General features: G+C 43.6%; 1 protein-coding gene across 1 annotated transcript in view; it reads left to right on the plus strand.

Annotated features, from left to right (window-relative positions):
* Positions 1 to 25,222, plus strand: part of ell (elongation factor RNA polymerase II) — a 90,171-nt gene that overhangs the window by 42,845 nt on the left and 22,104 nt on the right. The window contains exons 3-5 of the mRNA XM_078424155.1: positions 16,640 to 16,761; positions 19,880 to 20,043; positions 24,871 to 25,121. Of these exons, the coding sequence (XP_078280281.1) occupies positions 16,640 to 16,761; positions 19,880 to 20,043; positions 24,871 to 25,121 (537 nt within the window). The remainder of the gene's footprint in view (positions 1 to 16,639; positions 16,762 to 19,879; positions 20,044 to 24,870; positions 25,122 to 25,222) is intronic.

Genomic DNA, 25,222 nt, shown 5'->3' on the forward strand with positions numbered 1-25,222 from the left:
CATTGCAACCTTGTGTAGGTTGACATTGCTGCACTTTTTATCTTCCTATAAAGTTCAGCAGCCATCCTTTGGGCCCTTGCCTCCAAGACCATGATTGATGTGCGAGTCTGGAAATCCAGCTGTGTAGGGCCTCATCCTTGTGGTGTGCTAATATGCACGATTATTAGAGGCCCACTTGGTGTTGCCATGAACAAAAGAAAACATTGTCTGTTTTTGTCTTTCTGTTGACCGAATGACTCTGGCAAATTGCACGGTCTCTCCTTCTGAAACAATGAATTCACCGTAGTTTGCGGCTGAGAACATGCATTCATCCCGATTTCATACCAAAGCTACAACTCTTGGGCCATTAAAACACCGCTGCCCCGGATCATCATCACGGAATATTTGCAATGTCATGGTATTATAAAACTATTTCTCAATTAATTGATTTCCAAAAAACATCTGAGAACAAAAGGAGATAAAATCCATTCTTGTCATAGCTATTCCGAGCTCCATTCTTCCTCCATATCATCATCCTACCTTTTCCCACACAGTTTTCATCTAAACATTGTAAATCATGATCTGGGTTTGTTCCAACTAGTTGCAAAAGTCTTCATGCCCACCACGACTATGTCACATTTGACATTTGACAGTGATCAATGTTTGCAGTCACCACTATCTTGTGATATTTAAATGCTTTCATCGTTACAACTTAAGAAAAATTAATTTTGAAGGTGTTATTGTGCCATGATGGCGTGGGAACGATTGCCACAGTATACTGGAGATACCTACATTTGAAGTACAGGATAGTGGACCAGCTCGAACAAAATATGAACTACTCTAGGTTTCTGTTCTTAATAAAAAAAAATCCCTTGGACTCTTTTATAGAAATCTGAAACTCGAACACTAAGCTATTCATAGACTGAAACAACTGCATCTTCTGGTCTTAAGCCTGCAGCTCTCAGTTTTGATCTGTGAGAAAGCAACATTAACCCCTCTTGCTATTAAAAGGTTTTGAAAATGTATATTTTACATTGCAAAGTGGCAGACACAGTTTGCTATGATTCTTCAAGTTGGTTGTTTGTAAAAGTTGGGCAAGTCCAGAACCAGGGGCCACAGTCTTAGAATAAAGGGGAGGCCATTTAAAACTGAGGCGAGGAGGAACTTTTTCACCCAGAGAGTTGTGAATTTGTGGAATTCTATGCCACAGAGGGCAGTGGAGGCCAAATCACTGGATGAATTTAAGAGAGAGTTAGATAGAGCTCTGGGGGCCAGTGGAATCAAGGGATATGGGGAGAAGCTGGGCACAGGTTACTGATTGTGGATGATCAGCCACGATCACAATGAATGGTGGTGCTGGCTCGAAGGGCCGAATGGCCTCCTCCTGCACCTATTTTCTATGTTTCTATGTAAAACTGTTTCATAGCTTTATGGAATTCACCATCTATTTTGTTACTAAGCTGCACAAATCAGAGCAACAGAGTTTGATAGATTAACTTTTCCTGAATTCCATCTATTGATTCCAGATGAGCAACACAAGGTTGCCGACTGTGCGAATGCAGAATTAATCATCTGCGCTTCCATTTGCAACTGATTATTCTGTTGCTCAATAATGAGTCTTGCACATACTCATCTGGATGAGGTACTGCGGAGTGACTGAAAATCAGCCCTTCAAGAGATGCCAACATCATCCCAAACCATCACCCGTGCAGTGTTTGTCCAGCAGAGCAAGGCTTTGTAGGCAAGAGAACCAATTTATATCTGTTAGCTTCAAAACTTCTGCATCTAATTCCATTAGAAAATAAGCAATAGAAACAAATTGACTGAAAATCATCAGGTTTGGACAGCACAGGATCACATATTTTGGAAATGGCTTGAACGTTTCACACAATTAAGGATGATGCAGTAGTTTAGTTTAGAGATGCAGTATGGAAACAGGCCCTTCAGACCACCGAGTCCACACCAACCCTATTACACTAGCACAAACAACACACTAGGGGCAATTTACAATTTTTGCCAACGAACCTCTACGGAGTGAAGGAGGAAACGAGAGCACCTGGGGAAAACTTGTGCGTCATGGGGAGAACGTACAAACTCCATACAAACAGCACCCGTAATCAGGATGGAACCCGGGTTTGTGGCGCTGTGCCACCATGCTGCCCTCGGTAGTAGTGTTGGTGAAAGGCATCTTGCAACCAAGAATGTGATGAATGAGCAGTTCACTTGATGGTTTTACTCAAAGGTGGAAAATGGTCAGGACTCTGGCTAACTTATGCAATATTTTCTGAATTGTGCCACTTGGTCTTTAGCATCCACCTGAACTGTCTTAATATATGTGTTCATTGAAAACTATTGGCCAAAAGGAATCGTTCTGAACCTGGCAACATTCTGTTTATTGATTCTGAAGTGCGAGTTCTAGACATGGAATAAATTTAAATGATAACACATCACAGATGGCTAATGATCTCCCTGAATTGCAGGATTAACTTCTAAAATTGATGGCAATCTGCCAACCAGGGAGGCAAATTTGCCGTCAACTAATATTACTGTTTGTTAATTGTATAAAAAGATTTTCAAACGTCAGTTGGCATATTCATGGACAAAATCAACCACTGTTTTTGCTTCCTGACTTTCTACACTTTGTAAAAACATTTTAATAATGCTATTGCCTTAAAACTCCTATTGTGAACCATCAGCTATCCTCACTTCATCATTAGCCATCATTCTTAAGCGATGGCAGAAGAGTGATTAACATATTTGCCACTGATGGCCCGAGAATCGGGTTGTGGAGGTGGCGGGGGTGCGGACATTGCTCGTATTTATTGTCCATTCGAAATTGCACCGAATAATGAAGGTGGTGACATTGTCTAGTGTCAGACTGGGTAGGAATGGCTGGTTTCCTTCACTGAAAGAAATTAGATAACCAAGTGGCTTTTTACGACAATCCAGTGGTTCCATGGTGGATCCAGTTGTTTATGCTGCAAAAATAGTGTTTTGTACCAAATTGTTTTTTCTTTCAATTGTTTAGAATTAATATGGAGAAATTTAAAAGCATGTTTTAATTCCTATTTCTCAGTGATCAGGTGCAAGGAATCATGCCAATTCCCCCCATCCTAACTCAATGCACTGAGGCCAACAGTATCTCATTCCATCCTGGCAGGATTTAGTTAATTTAGCACAGCTGTAGATTAATTTTTTTGCGATGTGTTTTGTGGTTTAGATAAAATTATCATTAGATCAAATTGCTGAGCCTTGAAAGAAACTGGGTATTTGAGGTAATGCTTCCTGCCCATGTCAAATTGCTCACTTGGCCTTAGTCTGCTGAAGCATTTTGATGGCTCAGAATGACAGCCACGAACAACCATCAAAATTGAATTAAAGAATAGCAAAGTTGTAACTTTTGGAGCTGGCTTGAAATACACACAAACATACAAATTGAGAGCTGTGCTGGTTTTCAAAGTGCCTGCTTCGTCTTCCAGCAATGTCATGGCTGAGTTAGCTGTCAGCTTGACTCCACTCACCCTGTGTATCTGGTAACTTTCCACCACCACCTTTATCGAAGGTCTATCTAGCTCTGTCTTAAAACAGATATACAACATCTCTGCTTCCACGGATCTTCGAGGACAAGAGTTCCAAAGCCTCAGGGACCAGAGGGGAAAAGAATCACCTTGTACGCTCTACATTCACTCTGTCATAACTCCCTTCAGATAAATAGTTCTCGCTCCACTAGACCAGACACAAGTCTAGTTTGTGGAACCTTTCTTCGAGATGACCTGCCCATTGACTTTATTTGATTATATTGAATTTTCTGAGTGCCCTGCTGAATTGTCTTTAATGATTACTAACGATCTCCCGATGACTTAATCTAACTTGTCTGTAGTCCCTTGCTTTGTGCCTTACCTCTGTTACTGAATGAAGTTACTTCACAATCTAATGGAAATTTCCCAGAATCAAGAAAGTCAGTCTAGTAAATCTTCTCGGAAATGCTTTCGGTCCACTTTATTTCCTTGAGGCACAATAGTCTGGAGGTGCAGGATTCTAGAGCATAAAACAAACTGCTGGAGGAACCCAGCAGGTCGAGCAATGTTCTTGGGAGGGGGTGGGAAGAAATTATGGACATCCATAATTACTCCCAGCCCCCCCCCCCCAGCCCAATTCTCCTTGACCCACTGAGTTCATCCGGCAGTTTGTTTTCTGCATTTGTAGCCTTATTTAAATAAGGAGACCAATATTCAATACAGTACTCCATATGTGGTCTCATTTTAATACCTGCTGCAAACATTTCCCCTATGACTTAAGCGACCTTTGTCTGTAGTTCCCTGTTTCATGCTTAACTTGTGTTTTAAAAAAATATATTGCATGCAATACTTCGCAATCCAATGAAACCTTCTCGGAATCTAGGAAATACTGGAAAATAAAATTGGCACAATTAACTACCTCTAATAGGACTTTAGGATGAAGCCCACCAGGAGTTGTGGACTCGTCTGCCAGCAGCTCCAAGAATGTGCTCAGTAGCATTCTGCTGATTTGGATTAGTTTAATTTAGTTTAGAGATACAGTATGGAAACAGGTCCTTCGGCCCAACAATTCCGCACCGGCCATCAATCCTGTGCACTAGTTCTACGTCCTACACACAAGGGGCAATTTACAAATGCTAATTATCCTACAAACCTCCACGTTTTTGGAATGTAGAAGGAAACCGGCGCACCCGGAGAAAACCCACACGGTCACAGGGAGAACATGCAAACTCCGCACAGACAGTACCCGTGGTCAGGATTGAACCTGGGTCTCCGGCACAGTGAGGCAGCGGCTGTATCAGTGTATTATGGTGAAGGGAATGAATGTTGTGGATGCGAAGATTAGGTTTAGATTTATTATTGTCGTGTGTGCCGAGGTACAGTGAAAACCTTTGTTTTGCATGCTATCCAAACAGATCAGATAATGCTGTACATAAATGCAATCATGTCAAACTGAAGTACAATAGAGCAAAGGGGAAGAAAGCCGAATATAGTTCTCAGCATTTTACCGCATCAGTTCCATAGACAAAGTCCAATACTGTGCCACTCGATTGTAAGTTTCCCGAGTTCCTCTCTCAATTCGAAATCATGGACACTGAGCTGGGCTAATGTCTTCATGATGAGGCCTTTGATGAGGTCAATGAATTCTGGCTCATTGGCCCATTCAGAGGTATTTAATAGTTAATCACATTAGTGTATCTGGAGTAACATAGGCTAAATTGATTAAGGAGAGCAGATTCCTATCCTTAAGGCTCTAAGGGAAGAAGGTGTGGGAGATAAAGTGAGTCTTCAAAGTTAGCACTTTCATGTTAGTCTTGAAATGTATTCCTTCACCAAGGAAAAGTCTGCTTCTGATAACATTCAGCATGTGATATTCCAATCTTTAACCACTTTGAACTGAGACATGCTAAAGATGAGAGAGTATTGTAACCATTAATTTTTAATTCCCTTTCATTAAAATGCAGCCATTTAAATCCCAAGTATGCAAAAAATCCCTTTCTTGATCAACTGGCAATTTGGAAGGTGAAATTCTTGACCTCAGATTTTGTACCTTGTATCAAAGTCATCAATGCATATAAGAGTTTGGGTCTTGAGCTCAACATCTACGAGGCAAAGGTTTTCCATCAGCCTGCCTTTGCTATGCAACAATGCCCTCCAATAATAGTCACAGTGGACCAGCTCCCAAATCTCAGCAGAGTCAGGCTTCAGTAATGAAAGACTCACACTGTTGTGGGCCAACACAACCTTTGGTTGACTAAGGAAAAGGGTGTTTTATTGCAGTAGACTTATGGTCTACCGATTAACTGTGATTCCTGCCTGAGACCAGGATTACTCTACAAAAGGCACCTCTCGACACTGATACCAACAAATCTGTCACCACAAAATCCTCTAAATCTACTGGAAGGATAAACAAGCCAATATCAGTGTCATATATCAGGCCAATATTTCCAACATCAATGCCCTGAGCACATTCAATCATTTTGTTAGACAGGCAATGTCATTTGCATGCATTGTACCAGAGAACTAAAGCAGACAAGCTGTCCTAAGCTAGCGGTGAAGAGGGATTTGAGGATATTTTCAAAACCTCTTTTTGGGAAAAGAGTAATCAGAACAGGTGAAAGGGCAGCATTTGGGGTGGCACTGCGAACGAGTTCATGCTTCATGAACACACAGAGACTCAGCATTACTGGCAGAAGGATTGCACCTCCTCATTAACTAACTAACCAACTACCCACCTATCATGTCGGGCCCCTCCTGTCCCACCCGTGGAAAAGTCTGCAGTTCCCTCAGTCAGTTCAACCCACAGAAGCTGAGGGAAGGCAAGTCATCCTCAATCTCAAGGTCATTTCTTGGAAAAAGAGTAGTTTACATTGACAGCTCCCATGAGATAAGCTGACAGAGTGATATGCAATAGTAAATACTTCATTGTGCAAATATAATGCAATAAACGTAGGAACATTGAGCTAGTAAATTAAGAGCAGCAGTAGGCCACACAGCTTATCGGGTCTGCTCCACCATTTAATAATATCATGGCTAATCAGACTGTAAACTCAATTCCCCATGGTAACAGTTCGCCCTCTTGTTTATCAAGAATCTATTTAACTCTGCATTAAAAATATTCAAAGACTGCTTTTGAGGAAGAGTTTCAAAGATACACCGCCCTCAGTGTTTATTTTGTATTAAACAGACCCTTCGGCATGCCACCCTGTGACAACGCCACACACTAACCTGCACACACTCGGGACAATGTTTACAACATGCCGAAGCCAATTAACTTACTAACTTGTACGCTTTTGGAGTGGGTGAGGAAACCAGAGCACCCAGACTAAACCCACGCGGTCACTGGGAGAACGTGCAAACTCCGTACAGACAGCACCAACAGTCACACTCTACCGCCTGCCGTACCATGTTATGCACTGTTTAGAGATACAGCGCGGAAACACGCTCTTTCAGCCCACCGGGTCCGCGCCGCCAGCGATCCCCGCACATTAACACTATCCTATTAGGGACAATTTATTTACATTTACCAAGCCAATTAACCTACATACCTGTGCGTCTTTGGAGTGTGGGAGGAAACCGAAGATCTAGGAGAAAGCCCACGCAGGTCACGGGGAGAACGTACAAACTCCACACAGACAGCGCCCGTAGTCAGGATCGAACCCGGGTCTCCGGCACTGCAATCGCTATAAGGCAGCAACTCTACCGCTGCGCCACCGTGCTGCCCGTTATGATGCGGTTTGCTGTCCTGTTATGCAAACTGTCTTTAATTTATTTCTGAAATCTGTAGGTCAAATCACAGAATGGTTAAAGCACAGGAGGAAGATGCTTTTCTATCAAGCGTAAGACCAATCCATCTGGTCTCGCTCCTTTGCCATCTTCTATCTGTCGACAATTTCTTTCCCATCGCCTTTTCAGCAAAAGATGTAAAATAAATGGGGGGGAAGGGGGGAAGGCTAATAAGCCGAAGATATCAGATGGGCTAAATTCAAATAACATGGTAGCAGATTGTTTTCACCTTTATGCAGGGTGTTATTGTGGCCTCATTGGGAATACTGTGTACTGTTTTGGTTCCCTTACATAAAAATAGATATCGTAATGTTGGATGCAATGCAAAAGCGATTCACCAGGTTACATCCGGGGCTGACAGGGTGTCCTACCAAAAGAGACTAAATATTTAATCCCCAATCAACCCCATGTGTGACTTGGACAATGACAACATATTGCCACAACCTATTGCCACAACGTCACTGTAGTTGGACATCTCAGTGGCAGAGGTGTTCAGGAGGAAGTGATGTTTAATTAACTTTGGCTCTCTATTACAATCCCTCCCCGTGTGTTGGTACATCCTGCTGCTAAGGTGCACATGTGATGGCTGGGTGGTGAAGTGAATATTACGTCACACTCCGAATTTACTTCCAACAGACAGCTTTGCAAAGTCACAAGATGAGTCTCTTGTACCAGAGTCTTCCATTTTGTGCTGAGCTATTGGCCCAGATGGTTTAGCTTCAGCTCCACTTCAGGAGATCTCTCTGAGATGATTGAAATTAAGTTAAGCTTGAGCTTTTGAAGATCTAGGTGTATGAGGTGGTGCAAGGAGTTTTTGGAGAAGGAGGATAATGTCTTTGCTATTTATGCAAAGATTTGGGACCTGGTTCCAATGAAAAGGTTGAAGTGTGGAATTTCTATTTGGTTATTTTTTATTTCTTTACTTTGGGTTACTTTAGAGATACAGCGAGGAAGCGGGCCCTATGGCCCACCAAGTCCGCACCCACCAGCGATCACCTGCTTCCCAGATGGCCCCCAACACAGGCGACTATTTGCGTGCTAGCCATAGAAGCAGATCTACAAACTCATATAACAATTGCTTCACGCTCTTAAATCTCTATTCCTACAGCAACATTTCTGCTGGCTTTATCTTGCACTAAACATTATTCCCCTATAGTGTATCTATACACTGTAAATGGAGCGATTGTAATCATGTATTGTCTTTCTACTGACTGGTTAGCACGGACCAAAAGCTTTTCACTGTACCTCGGTACACGTGACAATAAACTCAACTGAACGCTAACACTATCCTACACGCCAGGGACATTTTATAATTTTACCAAAGCCAACTAACCTGCAATGTCAGTTGAGATGCCTTTTGATCATTGTGGGAGGGTAGGCTAGTGTGGTTTCAACAATTTGCTGGTACGGTGATGCTCCATTTCCCAGTTCAATCATCATGTGTGGGATCCTCAGTTCCAACAAAACTCTTGGAATCAGATTAATTATTAGTGTCGTTGGGAAAGATGAGGAGCAGAGTGATGGAGGTGTGCTTATTGTGCTTTGGCGGCGTCAGTTATGTGGCGACTCTTTGCGTACTTTGTATATTGTATGCAAACACAAAGAATTTCAGTGTACCCAGGTACGTGTGACGATCAAGTATCATTGATTAAAAAGAGTTCTACTGTAGGCCCAAAACACGACTACATTTCCAATCCAAACCGTTGGTTGTGAAGTAACTCCGTTGGTCAGGTTGGTTTACGGCAATACTCTTTAGTACTGAGCTTGGAGTCGTAGCTTTGTGTTAACTTCATTCACGCTTAAAATCATTAAAATCATTCACGCTTTCATTTCCTCCCGCCTAGACTACTGCAACTCCCTATACACTGGGATCAGCCAATCATCCCTGTCCTGCCTGCAACTGGTCCAAAACGCCGCAGCGAGACTCCTGACGGGTACCCGTAAAAGGGACCACATCACGCCGATTCTGGCCTCTCTCCACTGGCTCCCTGTACGGTACAGAATCAACTTCAAGCTCCTCCTATTCACATATAAAGCCCTAAATGGACATTCTCCCCCCTACATCAAAAATCTTCTAACCCACCTCTCTAACTCCAGGTCCCTCAGGTTGGCCGACTTGGGGCTACTCACTATCCCGTGGTCTAGGCTTAAGCTCAGGGGTGACCGCGCTTTTGCGGTTGCAACTCCTAGACTGTGGAACAGCATCCCTCTCCCCATCAGAACTGCCCCCTCCATCGACTCCTTTAAGTCCAGGCTCAAAACCTATTTCTACTCCCTAGCGTTTGAGGCCCATTGAGGAGGCGCTGTGAACTGTTTTGTATGTGCTGATATGTTTGTGTGCTACTGTATGTTTCATTTTTTCCTTAGTACCTAAACAGATGTACAGCACTTTGGTCAACGTGGGTTGTTTTTAAATGTGCTATACAAATAAAATTGACTTGACTTAACTCAACAATGACTTCAAAGAATTTGACTTCATCAGGCTCTGAACTTTGAGGTGAGGTAAGACAGCTTCACAAGCGGAAACAATAAATGACCATGTACCTTCCAAACTTAGCAGTCAGAAAATCCCCTCTCATCATTTGCATTCACCAAGGTTCCCAGGAGACCTGTTGATGCGTCGTTTCAGGAGGTTATTTGTGTAATATATTTGGCCACGTGCCCAGCGACCATTTACCAGAACGACCAGAGTCGTTATCTGGGTCTTTGTGATTTGCATGTTTTGTAAAAAAAGCTTTTTCAATTTGAACATAAGTGTGAAAATGCACACCTCCAGATTCAGGGGCAGTTCCTGCTCAGCTGTTATCAGGCAACTGAACCATCCTACCGACGAGAGAGCAGTCCTGAGCTACTATCTACCTCATTGGTGACACTCAGACTATCTTTGATTGGACTTTATGTTGCATTAAACGTTATTCACGTTATTCCCTTTATCATGTATCGATTGTAATCATATATTGTCTTTCCGCTGACTGGTTGGCAAGCAACAAAACAGCTTTTCTCTGTACCTTGGTACACATGGCAATAAACAAAACTCAAACTTTATTAATTTCCTCATGATTATGTAGCACCTAGCAGTCACTGTGAAAGGAGAGACTGTGATTCTGAGTCCCGTGACTAAATTGCAATTCAGCATTGCCATAAACCGTGAGTGTCCAGCAGACATAAAAGGAGTCTGTGGAATCAGTACTGTAGATTTAAACTACTGCTCTTCAAATAATTACATTTTGTTCATCCTTTAGTTTCATTAGATAATCAAAAGGACGAGCCATTGCTTGCATTTTGAGTTTCATTTCTTTCAGCAGGAGACCAACAATAGGTGCTCAGCTGTCAGAATGATGACCATTCCAGAATCTGTTTCGACAATATGGGCCATCTGAATCATCATTCTCCTCAGAACCATGGAACTTTAAAAAGCCTTTTGTTTTTTTTAATTAGTTCGGATTTTGGACATCACTGAGGTCCAGTGTTAATTGTCAGTCAAAATGGCAGCTGTTTGAATTGATCCTGATCTTAGATGCAGGTGCTTACTCGAGGATAATAAACAGACTGGCATGGCAGCTCCCAGACTTAATCCCGACAACAGTGAAAGAACAGTAATGTATTACCAGGTCAAGATGATCCTCAGTGTCTCATCTGTGTCCCATATCTCTGCTCTTGCTCCCCACAGACGGAACAATCATAGAATTTAGTTTATTATTCTCACATGTGCAGAGGTACAGTGAAAAACTTTTGTTTGCATGCTATCCAGTGAAGGAAAAGACTAGACGTGACAACACTCAAGCTGTCCACAGTGCACAGATAAAGGATGAAGGGTACCACATTTAGTGTAAGATATAACACTGAAGTCCAATAAAGTTAGATGAAAGATAGTTTAACAGTCTCCAAGGAGGTAGATGGGAGTTTGGACAGTATTCTAGCTGATGAAAGTAAAAGTGTTCAGCTGCTGAGAAAGTGCAGGTTAATAAAAGTGCAAGGACTGCAATGACATAGATTGGGCGATCTGGAATGCATCCTTGGCTTATGAGAGTTTAGTTTATAACGAACACGTGTACTGAACTTTTTGTTGCATGCTGCCCACTCAAAGAACAGACTATGCATGATCACAATCAAGCCATCCACAGTGTACAGATGAAGGGCACAGTATTTAATGCAAGATAAATTCCCCTAGTCCTCAGCTTTCACCCCCACCAGCATTCGCATCCAGCATATCATTTTCCGACATTTCCGTCACCTCCAATGTGATCCCACCACCAGTCACAGCTTCCCATCCCCACCGTTTCCACCTTCCACAGAGACCGCACCCTCGGCAACTCCATGGTTACCTATCCCTTCCCATCCAAACCATCCCCTCCTCAGATACTGTACCTTGCAACTGCAGGGGCCGTAACACCCATCCCAATATTTCCTCCCTCACCACCATCCAAATGCTGCAGCCATCCTTCCAGGTGAAACAGAAGTTCATGTGCACTTCTTCTAACCTCATCTACGCCGTTCCATCGGCGAGACCAAGCATAGACTTGGAGAGCGTTTCCCAAATCCGTGCTTGGCCTCCCAAGACCTACTGGGTCGCCTGGTACCTAACCATTTTAACCCCTCTTCCCATTTCCATACTGACCTTTCTGTCCTGGGCCTCCTCCTTTACCAGAGTGAAGTCATACGCAAACTAGAGGAATATCATCTCATATTGCGTTTGATAGCTTACAATCCAACGGTGTGAACATTGAATTTTCCAATTTTACCTAACTAACCAACCCCTCCACCTCCTTGACTTTAATTTTACGAGACCCCCCCACCTCAAAACCATAGAGTCAAATGCTACCTTTGCACGAAGGAGTCTCTCTCACCTGATGTAAACGCTTTAAACCATGTTTAAAGTGAGACTTTGACACGGTCTAGAGCTGAGTAGTCTGGCAAACTGAACTAAGGTGAGGAGGGTAATGGTGAGTAATCACCACCTGATGGCTGTCAATAGCACCTTGCAGCGTTGTGCTAACGAAAGAAAGTTGACTCTTTGCACAGTAATTAGAATGGGTTTGACGTAGTCTTTCTGAGCAGGATATAGCTGAACAGTTTGCCACATTGTCATGTAGATGCCAGTGTAGTACCATAGAGCAACAGTTAGAGTTGCTTGAGATATGGCTAGTCCTGGACCATGGGTCTTCCGTACAACCATGGGGATATTTATCGTGCTGTCCAATAGTCTCTTGTCATTTATTATTTGGTGTGAATTGGGCGGCACAGGAGCGCAGCGGTAGAGGTGCTACCTTGGAGCACCAGAGACCCTGGTTCGATCCTGACTACGGGCGCTGTCTGTACGGAGCTTCTACGTTCTTCCTGTGACCGCGTGGCTTTTCTCCAGGTGCTCTGGTTTCCTCCCACATTCCAAAGACGTACAGGTTTGTCAGTTAATTGGCTTCGGTATTTTTTGTCCCTAGTGTGTAGGATAGTGCTAGTGTACGGGGTGATCGCTGGTCGGCGCAGACTCGTTGAGCCGAAGGGCCTGTTTCCGCGCTGTAACTCTAAAGCCTAAAGAAAGATTGGCTTCTGTGATGGGGGGGATCTTGGCAGGCACTTGTGCTGAACATGGTTAAACTGTTTCAGCCTTGTCTAGCAATCAGATGCTGAACCCTGCCATTGCTGAGGACAGGATGAACTTGGAGCCTCCAGTTAGTGGTTTAATGGTCCACCAACATTCACAGATGTGACATGATCTGATGAAACGTTGAAGTGGTCTCAAGGGCTTGAATGGCCTCTGCCTGGTTCCTGAACGTAACCCAGTTGCACAATGTTATTTGCTAGTAAGCATTTGAAACACTCCATGCATGTAGTGTTGGTGTACTTCCCCCACTTGTACATTGTGTGCTTGTTGACATGTGATTGTTAACTCACCATCTCAGGGGCAGTTGTTGAGAGCCAGTACAGTCGTCAAGAGGTTAAGTGGTCTGTGGAAGCTCCTATTTTCTGTCAATGTTGACTTTATACTCTGGGAAATGTGGTGTGATGTTTCTTACAGTAAGCTTCTGGCAAAGGAAGTCTCTTCCCATCCCCTTCCACTTTTTGGGAAAATACACAATTTATTGAAGCTGATGTCTTGAAACGGGATTGAAGGAATGCTGGTGCCTTCATAATGTACTGTGTGCTGTGAGCTTGATAGGTTTTTTTAATGTTTTAGTTTTTCTACGGGTTGCAGCCAACTGCAGATGTAAACTGAGACCTGTGACGTACTATTACTCTGAGGCCTTTTGTGCACAGTGGCTGTGCACTGTAAGTGAACTCCGAGTCAGGCATTTGACATCTTTCTTCGGTCGTCATCAGACCATGTCTGAATTGTTTGCCAATAAATTTGCTGTGCATTATCATTTGGTATCTTTCCGTTTCTGGGAGTTCCATTTAATATTTATATGTGTCAGTAAGTCACACTTCTTTGCAACTGTAGATTTATATAATTGCAGATGTGTTTATAAAAGGCACAGTCGAGGATTGCTATGTGAATTAATGCTGCACTTGACAGGGTCTGACGAGTTGTCCTTCCAGTCACAAGGCAACCACATGAGCAATGAACCCAACATCGTTTCTGTGGATCCACCATGTTAGAATCAGTTACAATCACGAGCAAAATAGTGCAGCTATAAATAAAAATGAAAATAAAAACAGAAAATGCTGGTAATGCTCAGGTTAGAAAATGTCTATGGAGAAAACAAACAGCTAAGGGGTGGCATTGTGGCACAGTGGTCGAGTTGATGCCTAACAACGCCAGAGACCCGGGTTTGTTCCTGACTACGTGTGCTGTCTGTACGGAGTTTGTACCTTCTCCATGGGCTTTCTCCAGATTCCACCCACATTCCAAAGACGTGCAGGTTTGTAGATTATTTGGATTCTGTAAATTGTCCCTTGTGTCTGGGATAGAACTGGTGTACGGGGTGATCGTTGGTCGAAGGGCCTGTTTCCATGCTGTATCTCTCAACTAAAGTAATCTAAACCAAGAGGAAGGTATTTATTCACAAAATGCTGGAGTAACTCAGCAGGTCAGGCAGCATCTCAGGAGAGAAGGAATGGGTGACGTTTCGGGTCGAGACCCTTCTTCAGAAACATCACTGCCATTCAAATTGTTAGTCCTTTCGATAGCTTTCAGGCACCATTGCAAACAACAACCAAGACATTCTCATCGATTTATCAAAAAACGCTTAATGTTTCAAATATCCACATTCCATCAGGCAGTGGAAGGCACGGGATGTCCTGCTGGCCCTGTGGGAGCAGTACATGATGAATCCCAAGTCATGACTTCCAGAGCAAACTGTCCAAACCATTTGGCAGAATGCCATAATGCTAGAACTAACCCACAAACACCGTGGCCGTGCTTGGTTGGCAATGACAGGGGCACTGCTGGTCAGATGCTCTTACTGGTTTGTTGGGACTCGGACTTTTTTAATCCCTGCTGCCACTTTGTCCCATGGTCCTTGGCTTTACTATCAGCTTACTTTTAGCTTACTTTAGAGATACAGCTCGAAAACAGGCCCTTCCACCCACAGAGTCCGGATCGACCAGCAATCACCCCGTATACTGCCACTATCCTACACACCAGGGACAATGAATGATTTTACCCAAGCCGATTAACCTCCAAACCTGCTCATCTTTGGAGTGTGGGAGGAAACTGGAGCACCCACGCAGTCACAGGGAGAACGTACCAACTGTGTACAGACAGCACCAGTAGTCAGGATCAAACCTGGGTCTCTGGTGCTGGAAGGCAGCAACTCTACCGCTGCTCCACTGCTCCGCTTGAATGTAGTCAAATGCTTTCTGAATATTTTCTGCAATGCCTTCATCAACCTATTATGTTACTTCAATAATAAAATATTAAATCCACTTTGACAAACAAATTTGCAGTTTGCAAATCTTCACTAGCTCCCTTTGCAAGCATTCCTTCCCAAACCAATGTTGACAGAGGTAGCTGCAGTTTGCAGGCTCTTGGCCATTGGGCTTATTTACATAATGGTGAATAGATGTGATGGCCAGGAGGTATTTGTGAGATGCCAATCAGGCAGTATTCACCTTCCCCTCTCGTGCAGTCAGACTCGAGTCAAGTATATGAAAATATTTAGCCTTCTTTAGCTGCATATTCTAGCTGAGAATTTCCAACTTTTGTGGTACTTGAATTGGTTTTAAGATTTCCTTAATTAATGCTTTCATGCAGCACACTCTGGTTTGTATGATTTCTGGTGGTTCGCTGTCGTCACTGATCCAGTTGTTCTCTATTTCATTTTGTATTAATCTTATTACTTATTTATATTCCCATTCCTTGCAATTATAGTTCCTCAGTCACACAATTCAGGAGATGTGAGTCACGTCAAATGTTCAGCCCAGTCACGCTTGGATTTGACGTGCAAGAATCATTGGATGTCTTTTAGGACTAAGGCCATTGACCTAATACTGGAATCATGCTGGAAGCGCAGCCAGCAGCATCTAATGGCAACAGATCACTATCTGTTTTCCTTTACAGTCGGCCTGTGTACAGTATTTGGCTAGGAACACCTTATTAGCGCCCTGGCCAAGACTCTGCAGTGGTCCCAAGTGTACGGATATTACCATTAAATTGTGCTGTTTGTGCTGACGGTTACTGGTGGGTTTATGTAGAGTGAACTACTATTATTGTGGAATCAGTGATCTTAAGCTCAGAGATGCGAGCAGATGCGAGTGCGGACGGGGCCTCCAGACTGTGGGACATCTCCTGAGCTGTGACATGCTGCATGCCACACGCACTATAAAGGATCTTGCAGTGGCCAACGACGTGGCACTAAAATTTGCTTGCTGTTGGCAAACAGTTGTGTGATGACATGAATAAAAAACAAAAAAGCTCAGAGATGAAGGTTGGTCAAGATATCAGGAGAGATCTCTGCCCTTTCTTAGTGCCATTTGAATCTGATTAGGCTTTGTTTTGATGTCACACCACACAGCACTAAGTACAAAGTAGCACGCCTTCAATCTGCCTGTGAGGTGTCAGGTTAGACTGAGCCCAAACGTGCACTTCAACACCACCTGCCAAACAGGCAAAAGAAATGCATTTCAAGCTGAGGCAAAGCCTTGCAGTTTCCAATATGCCTTGAGTCAATTTACAAAGACACTTGGACAGGTACATGGGTCGGAAAGGTTTAGAGGGACATGGGTCAAGTGCAAGCAAATGAGACTAGTTTAGCTGGGGCATCTTGGTCAGCATGGATGAGTTGGGCTGAAGGGCCTGTTTCCATGCTGTATGACCCAAGGTGTAGAATTTGTTTTCTATTTAAGGGCAGGAAGATTGGATGCTTTTGGAATATGCCTGTCCTTTTTCTTTAAGACATTTTATTTCTGTTCTGCAGCGAATCACCATTCCGAGACCAGACAGCCCAAATGATGTGCGGACATTCACGTTTTACCTGTGCAATGTTGGAAGGGATAATCCTCAATGCAGTTTTGACTGTATTCAGCAGTATCAATCCCGGTAAGTAATGTCCTTCTAATCCCAGTACTTAGCTGGCTTTCTCTTTATTGTTCTACAGACAAATCATTCTTAATACTCTAGGGCAAAAGAAAGGTGTTTCCTCGATTCCACATTTAATTTGTTGGTATCTCCTAGTGTTCTTACTGTGGTGCCTGTCCTCTGTCCCCCTCTCATCTCCCTTTAAACAACTTAATAAATTTGGGCCTCTATTGGTTCGTCTCGTCCATTTTTTTATAGTTGGTCCCTTCCTGATAGATTTAACCAATGTTCTGCTGTAATACTTCAAAATCTTCTCTATATATTCTCGGGTACTCAATATCATTTTTGTAAATGTATGGACAAGAACTATATATAGTTTTCTTAGTTGTGCTTAGTTTAGAGATATAGCGTGGAAACAGGCCCTTTGGCCCACCGAGTCCACGCCAATCAGCGATCACCCGTACACTAGTTCTATCCATTCACACTAGGGACAATTTACAGAAGCCGGTTAACGTACAAATCTGTGTGTCTTTGGAGTGTGGAAGTAAACCGGAGCACCCGGGGAGAACCCTTGCGGTCACAGGGAGAATTTACAAACTCTGTACAGACAGCACCCGTGGTCAGGAATGAACTCTGGTCTCTGGCGCTGTAAGGCAGCAACTTTACCGCTGCGCCACAGTGCCGCATAAGTATGATAGATATGTGATCTAACCATATCTCCTTACTTTTCTGTTTTAAGAAATATCCAACAAAAGTGGATGGAGTGTGTTTAGACACAGATTACTAGCGATCTAATTAATTCACACAAGTGACTGAATGGCCCTCCTTATATTTCCATGATCACGTTCTTCTTAAAATAAACCCTAGAGCAACATCATTACAACTGCAAAACACAACGTGCTGGAGTAACTCAGCGAGTCTGGCATTATTTGTGGAGGAAATGGATAGGTTGGGACCCTTCTTCAGACTCTTCGTCAAACTAGGAGTTTGAACTTTAAACCAAAGCCACCTCGCCAATGACGTACAAAAATATCCACGCTTCAGAAGTGTGGTCTTACTCGAGTCTAGTGTTTAATTGTCACATGTACTGACAACAGAACAATTAAATTTGTAGTTGTTGCAGTTTAATAGGCCAGTAAAGTATAGACCAGGCAATGTCTACATTCCCGGATGTTCGGATTGCTGCACCAGGCTGTGATGCAACCCGTCAGTATGCTCTCTGCTGAACACATCTTGAAGTTTGATAAGAGTATTCAACGACAAACTGAATCTCGTCAATTTTCGGAGGAAGTAGCTTTGTGATTGCATCAAGAGCTGGGCCCTGCACACCCAGCAACTTGAAGCTGGTGGTTCTCTCCACCGCTGTCCTCTCCTGAAGTCAGCAATCAACTCCTTGTTCTTGTTAACATTGAGAGCAAGATTGGTGTTCTGGCACCCTTCAATCACGTTATCAGTCTCCCTCCTCTACTATGACTCATCGTGATCTGTTATTTGGCATCAATGGTTGTATTATTGGCAAATTTAAAGATGGTGTTGGAGTTGTGTCTAGCGACACAATCATAGAAACATAGAAAATAGTTACAGGAGTAGGCCATTCGGCCCTTCGACCCTGCACCATTCAATAGGATCATGGCTGATCATCCAAAATCAATACCCCGTTCCGGCTTTCTCCCCATACCCCTTGATTCCCTTAGCCCTAAGAGCTAAATCTAAATCTAACTCTCTCTTGAAAAAAGGTATAGAGAGAGTGGAGCAGGGGTCTGAGCGCACAGCCTTGAGGTGCTCCTGTTACCAAGGAGGAAGTATTGTTGCCAGTTCTTACTGATCCTGGTCTGCCGATGAGAATGTTGAGAATCAAACTACATGGGAATGAGCAGTTCTCTGAGTTTGACGGTTTATTTTTGGAGGGGAAGATGGTGTTGAACGATGAACCGTACTGTTCATTATTAAGATATGTTGTATGATATAAAGAGGCTTTGTTATCTGACTCCCATGCATCTGAGTCCTTTGAGCAAGTTATTCTTCTCCATACTGTTGGTCCTCCGTTCCTGGATTGGCGCCCATTTCCCGTGGAAATTCTGTGCAGCAGTGGACCGCATTCTGTTGGAACCAGGAGCTCATCTTTGGGGTCCTGCTGTTGAATTTTGTACTCCTTCAGCTTTCACAATTAAGTTGTCCAGTACCACACTATTGCAAGATCCCTTGGGAGGTTTTCCGCCACTTCCAGAGGCAGCGAAGAGTAGACCGCATTGCTGGGCTCGGAGGCGCACACAGACCAAACCCGATAATCAAGGCAATTTCCTTCTTGTCATACGTTAGTGAGTCAGATGTTTTTACCACAATCTGATATTTTCATCAGCACAGTTACTGAGCAGTTCTCTTATTATCCAAGATTTACTTAATTGGTTGAATTTTAAATTCTCCCAAGTGTTAAGCAATTCTCCCAAGTGCAGGCATGTCTTGGCCCAGGGTGAAGACTTTGCCTGGGATGGAGCTCCGATGACGTCATTCTGTCATTGTCTGAGTAGTTATTCTTGTGAAATCTGGTAGAAGCTGATCTCACCCACTACATGGCTGATTATATCTGTTTTACATAGAAAATAGGTGCAGGAGGAGGCCATTAGGCCCTTTGAGCCAGCACCGCCATTCATTGTGATCATGGCTGATCATCCACAATCAGTAACCCGTGCCTGCCTTCTCCCCATACCCCTTGATTCCGCTAGCCCCTAGAGCTCTATCTAACTCTCTTTTAAATTCATCCAGTGAATTGGCCTCCACTGCCTCCTGTGGCGGAGAATTCCACAAATTCACAACTCTGGGTGAAAAAGTTTCTTCTCACTTCAGTTTTAAATGGGCTCCCGTTTATTCTTAGAATACCTGGCGTTAAGCTGATTGTATCGGGGAGAAGCAAATCCTAAGCTTCCACTGTTTTCAGACTAGGAGCAAACTCGTTACACTTGTGGTTGAGCGTTGCTCCTTCTGTTCCTGTTTGCTCAGATACCCCCATTTAACTCATTGGTTTCTGGCAGGCTGTACAGTGGTTTGACAACTCCATGTCGTGTAGATTAAGGCTTCTATCCTGCATTTTCATGTGTAAAGGCCACTCTTTAAGTCCATTCTTCTTTCTGTTTCCTGACAGGCTTGGGAATGTGCAGTTGGACTGTCTTGGGGGCATACAGGATAAAATCACTGTGTGCGCGACTGATGACTCGTACCAAGTGACCAAGGAACGTATGACTCAAGCTGAGGAGGAGACTCGAAGCCGGGGAGCAATAGTAATTAAACCTGGAGGTCGATACAGAGGTAAGAATAAACTGGATCCGTCATGAATGTCATGGGTTATGGGGAGAAGGCAGGAGAATGGGGTTGAGAGGGGAAGATTGATCGGCCATGATTGAATGGCGGAGTAGACTTGACGGGGCGGATGGCCTAATTCTGCTCCTATCACTTATGAACTCTCATTCAATTGTCGTTAATGTATTTTCAGTTGTTGATATGGTGCGTTTGGACTTTTATAAAGTATTCGATGAGATGCAACACAAGAAATTATTAAACAAAATTGGAGTGTGCATTATTGGGGTGGGGGGGGAGATGTAATGGCATGTAATCAGTTGATCTTGTATGGGTGCAGCACTTAGTTTCAATGTCATGGGCTGTAGAGGGGATATCAGAGAGGCTCTTGATCATTGAATGTTGCTGCCTGTGTCAATCAAGTGTGGAGGTTTGGATTGACCTGGCATTGAGGTGACTACAGTTTATCCTGGGGGGAAAAGAGTCAGACAGCAGAGAAACAGAGAGGAAGAGGACTGACATCAAGCATCAATACCTTCTAATGGTGGTATTGGGAAATCTGGTGAATGTGACAGACACCCAGAGGGTGAACTGGGGAAGTATAGGGGGAAAAAAACTGCAGATGCTGGTTAAAATCGAAGGTAGACACAAAATGCTGGAGTAACTCAGCGGGTCAGGCAGCATCTCAGGAGAGAAGGAATGGGTGACGTTTCGGGTCGAGGCCCTTCTTCAGACTGAAGGGTCTCGACCCAAAACGTCACCCATTCCTTCTCTCCCGAGATGCTGCCTGACCCGGTGAACTGGGGAAGATGGCCTACTCCGGCACCTATTGTCTATTGTCTATTGACAATATTGTCTATTGACTGTAAGGAACAATCTGGGAGGGCAGGTTCTGAACCAGTGTTTTTATGCCTTTTTCTTTAAGCTTCCTTTTAATTACTTGCATGGTTTTAAAATCTTCCCCATTGGTGTGACTTTGCATTTAAATGGAACAGCCGGTTTTCATATATATCAGATCCAAATATTCTCTGGCTCTTAATGAATTGGCTTAGTTTTGAGTGACATTTCAAGAATGATATGTGACAGACTATTTTCCTCATCACTTGAGCTCTTTTACAGTTTACACTGGCATTAAACATTTATGTTGATAAAAGTAAACATCAACACATGCCATCACAGCCATCGTCTTTTCCTATCTATTTACTTGATTTGTAACAACGACTTCCATTTATACAATGCTGAGGATTGTGTAAATGTCACAAGAACGTCATCAAGCAAACGTTGCCAATGCCTCACACAAAAGGATAGCAGGATAGGTGACCAAAAGCTTGATCAAAACATAAAAGTGCTGGAGGAACTCAGCGGTACAGGCAGCATCTGTGGAAGGATTGGGCAGTCAATGTTTTGGGTCAGGGCCGTTCTTCAGAGCAAGCCTAAAACAAATAGAAAATGCTGGAAACACTCAGCGGGTCAGAGCACATCTATGGGAAGAGAAACAAAGTCAACATTTCAGGCCGAAGACACAGATGTGACCTAACCTGCTGAATATTTCCACCATTTTCAGTTATCTTGATTTCAAACACTTATTTTTAAATTTTATTTTCATGACTTTGAGATGTCTACCACTTTGGTGACCCTCGCTCGGACTGTCCTGACCGGACGGACTCTGCTGGCTTTACCTTGCACTAAATGTTATTCCCTTATCATGTATCCATACACTGTAATTGGCTCCATTATAGTCATGTCTTGTCCTTCTGCTGACTGAATAGCATACAACAAATGCTTTTCACTGTACTTCGGTACACGTGACAATAAACGAAACTAAAAAATCATTGGGTAGCTTTTCACAACTTCAACTGTAATGATGTAGGAACCACTCATAGTTTCAGTTGTGGGGTGCGATGGAACCTGTAGGTGGTGGTTTTCCCATTCGCCTTCTCTAGTCTTGATGCTAGCAGCTCATGGGTTGGGAGGTACTGTTGAACAACTGCCTTTTATAGATAACAATAGTCACCGTGTCCCTATGGAAGATGGAGTGAATGTTGGTGGTAGTACTTATCAGGTGCACTACTCTGTCCGGATAGTATTGAGCTTCCGAAGCAAGTGAGGAATATTCTATTGTAATTCCAAATGTACTTATATCCCTTCCGACTTCAGAAGTCAGTTGCTTGTCATAATCTGTGTGGCAACAGTATTTATGTGACTTGTCCAGTTAAGCTTCTACTCAGTGGAAAACTTCAAATGTTGATAGTGATGCCATGGAACATCACAGAAAGGTGTATATATTCTCTCTTCTTGAAGATGACTATTGCCTGACACACATCTGTGGCACGATTGAATTTCCTATCGATTTACCAACCTGCATTAAACTGTGGAAACCGGCGATAAGTCGCTTTATGTGCACAAGAAGCTATAATTGTTGTGTTTCTGTAAAACAGAGAAGACAGACGAGAATGTGGAACAGTTTGGATTCAGTTTTACACTAGTTACTGTAAGAGTGAAAAAAAAAATAGACTGAACAGTGTGAAGCACAGTATCTTCTGTACGTTATTTCCCAACGCTTGATAAGTCTGACTCATCTTCCTTCTGCTACACTGGCCGTTTACTGTGACTCAACATTTCCAGTCTAATCACCACACTCCTTTCAATGGGAGATTCCAAGCTGCCTCTTCAAATGTCCCATCTTTGGAGTGGAGTGTAAAGGGAAGACTTTAGTTTCCTTTTGTAACTTTCCCCAAGTTTTTTACATTTAATTCAATCTTGCCCTTTTCTTTTTTTCTTTAGACTTTAGAGCTACAGTGCGGAAACAGGCCCTTCGGCCCACCGAGTCTGCACCGACCAGCGATCACCCCATGCACTAGCACCATCAAACACACCAGGGACAATTTTTACCTAAGCCAATTAACCAATTTTTACCCAAGCCAAGGGATATGGGGAGAAGGCAGGCACGGGTTATTGATTGTGGTCGATCAGCCATGATCACAATGAATGGCGGTGCTGGCTCGAAGGGCAGAATGGCCTCCTCCTGCACCTATTTTCTATGTTTCTATCTAACCTACAAACCTGCATGTCTTTGGAGTGTGGGAGGAAACTGGAGCACCCAGGTGAAAACCCACGCGATCACAGGGAGAAAGTACAAGCTCAGTCTGAAGAAGGGTCTCGACTTGAAACGTCACCCATTCCTTCTCTCCTGAAATGCTGCCTGACCCGCTGAGTTACTCCAGCATTTTGTGAATAAATACCTTTGATTTGTACCAGCATCTGCAGTTATTTTTTTACAGCTCTGTACGGACAGTACCCATAGTCAGGATTGAACCCGGGGCTCTGGCGCTGTAAGACAGCAACTGCGCCAGTGTTGCCCCCCTCCTCTCACTACCAGTACACAAACATAAGAATCATTCAACTAAAATTCTATGGCTTGGCATGCCAATGGATGGACCTTGAACAAAATCCACAATTGGCCCGAGCATGGTCAGAACCCTGCAGCTTTAACCATTGGTAAAAAGTTAACTGTCTCCTCCCACACCCCAAAAGAAGTTGCATTCCCTATGTCCCTCTAGGTACTTCCGAACTAGGTGACTTCTTGCTTGGCTGTTCCTCTAAGTGTTGCCTGTTATTCTGGAGACACCACAGTTTACCCAGTAAATGAGAGTTGTTGGAAGCACATAATGTCCTTGCACCAAATGACTGGGGAACTTTAAAGATACTTTCCTTTATTAGTTTAGGCAGTGAATATAAAGGGGAGGTTATGCTTCAACTGTAGACCACGCTAATTGGGCCTGGCTTGAGTGCAGCACACTATTCCAGTCACACTATTACAGGGAAAACATGATTGCACTGGTGAAAGTGCAGAGATTTACGAGGATGTTCCCAGGACCAGAATATTACTGTTGAGGAAAGATTGCATAACTTATTTTCTTTGGGTCGAGGAGGGTGAATGAAAACACAGTTAAGTTGTATAACTTGTATTATGAGGAGAGACGATGGAGTTACTGGGATCGACCAATTTCTGTTCAAGGAGTGGTCAAAAACTTATAGGCCCCAGATGGAAGTATTAGAGGGAAGGTGCAAACTCCTTCCACCGCTTCGTCCTTCGCTTGGTCTGGTCCGTTCAGCTGCCGCCGCCACTTCCTTCTCCCCACTCGGCCTCTCCCCTGCACTGCCCCCTCCTCCTGGCCCAGAGTCGCCGACACACTCCTCCTTGGAGCGGCCAGCTGGTCTGAGGGGAGGGAACCCCATGGTGACCAAACATGCCCAAGCCGCTGGCAGTGGGCTGAAGAAAGCTCTTTCCCTTCGGGTTACAGTGTGAGCCGCGTCAACCGGTGAAGACGGGCTCGCTGGTGCAGACCAGGGCATTAGCGCCTGGCTTTAAGATGAAACGACACAAAGTGCTGGAGTAAGTCAGCAGACTCAATCAGTCTGAAGAAGGGTCCCAACCTCACCTATCCATGTTTTCCAGCAATGCTGCCTGACCCGCTGAGTTACTCCTGTACTTTGTGTCCTTTTGTGTATTAACCATCACCTGCAGTTCTTTGTTTTAACTACATACAATGATAATGCCGTACTCAGTTGTAGCGGACACTCGGCCACAACGGACATAATTTCTCCCCCCGTATGGTTCATTATAATGAGGGTTTACTTGTAATTGCATTGTTTGCGTATCTGAGCTGAAGTGCTGACTGTTCAGTAGATAGCGTTTAATTTATATAGGATGTATGCAGTAGACAAAGTGCAGACGTGGTTTAATGCTTCAGGCATTGGCGTAACATATTAGGCTATTTTGGGTCTAATTCTGGCTGTTGATACAGCTTTTAATCTTGGCTTCTCTTCTACTTTCAGCTAAAAGAGTGCTATGCAAGCCAGCTACAGGCATCCCTGATGCTGCCCCTGAAAGGAGGCGGCCAACACCAGTGAACTTAGCGAATATAATGAAGAAGCATGTTAGCAATGTTTCCCAGCGACCCTATCGAGACAGAGTCATCCACTTACTAGCTCTGAAATCCTACAAGAAACCAGAGTTAATTGTTCGGTTGCAGAAAGACGGAGTCAGTCAGCAGGATAAGGACTCGTTGGAAAATCTCCTACAACAGGTAACCAAGCTCCAAGTCTGCCTGAGAGACTTCTGAAAAGTAACCTAGCAATTGCCTGTGCCTCCATCTTCTACCTATCATTGTCTGTACTCGTTTGCACC

The sequence above is a fragment of the Rhinoraja longicauda genome, chromosome 28, assembly GCF_053455715.1.
Source record: "Rhinoraja longicauda isolate Sanriku21f chromosome 28, sRhiLon1.1, whole genome shotgun sequence".
NCBI classification, from domain to species: Eukaryota; Metazoa; Chordata; class Chondrichthyes; order Rajiformes; family Arhynchobatidae; genus Rhinoraja; species Rhinoraja longicauda.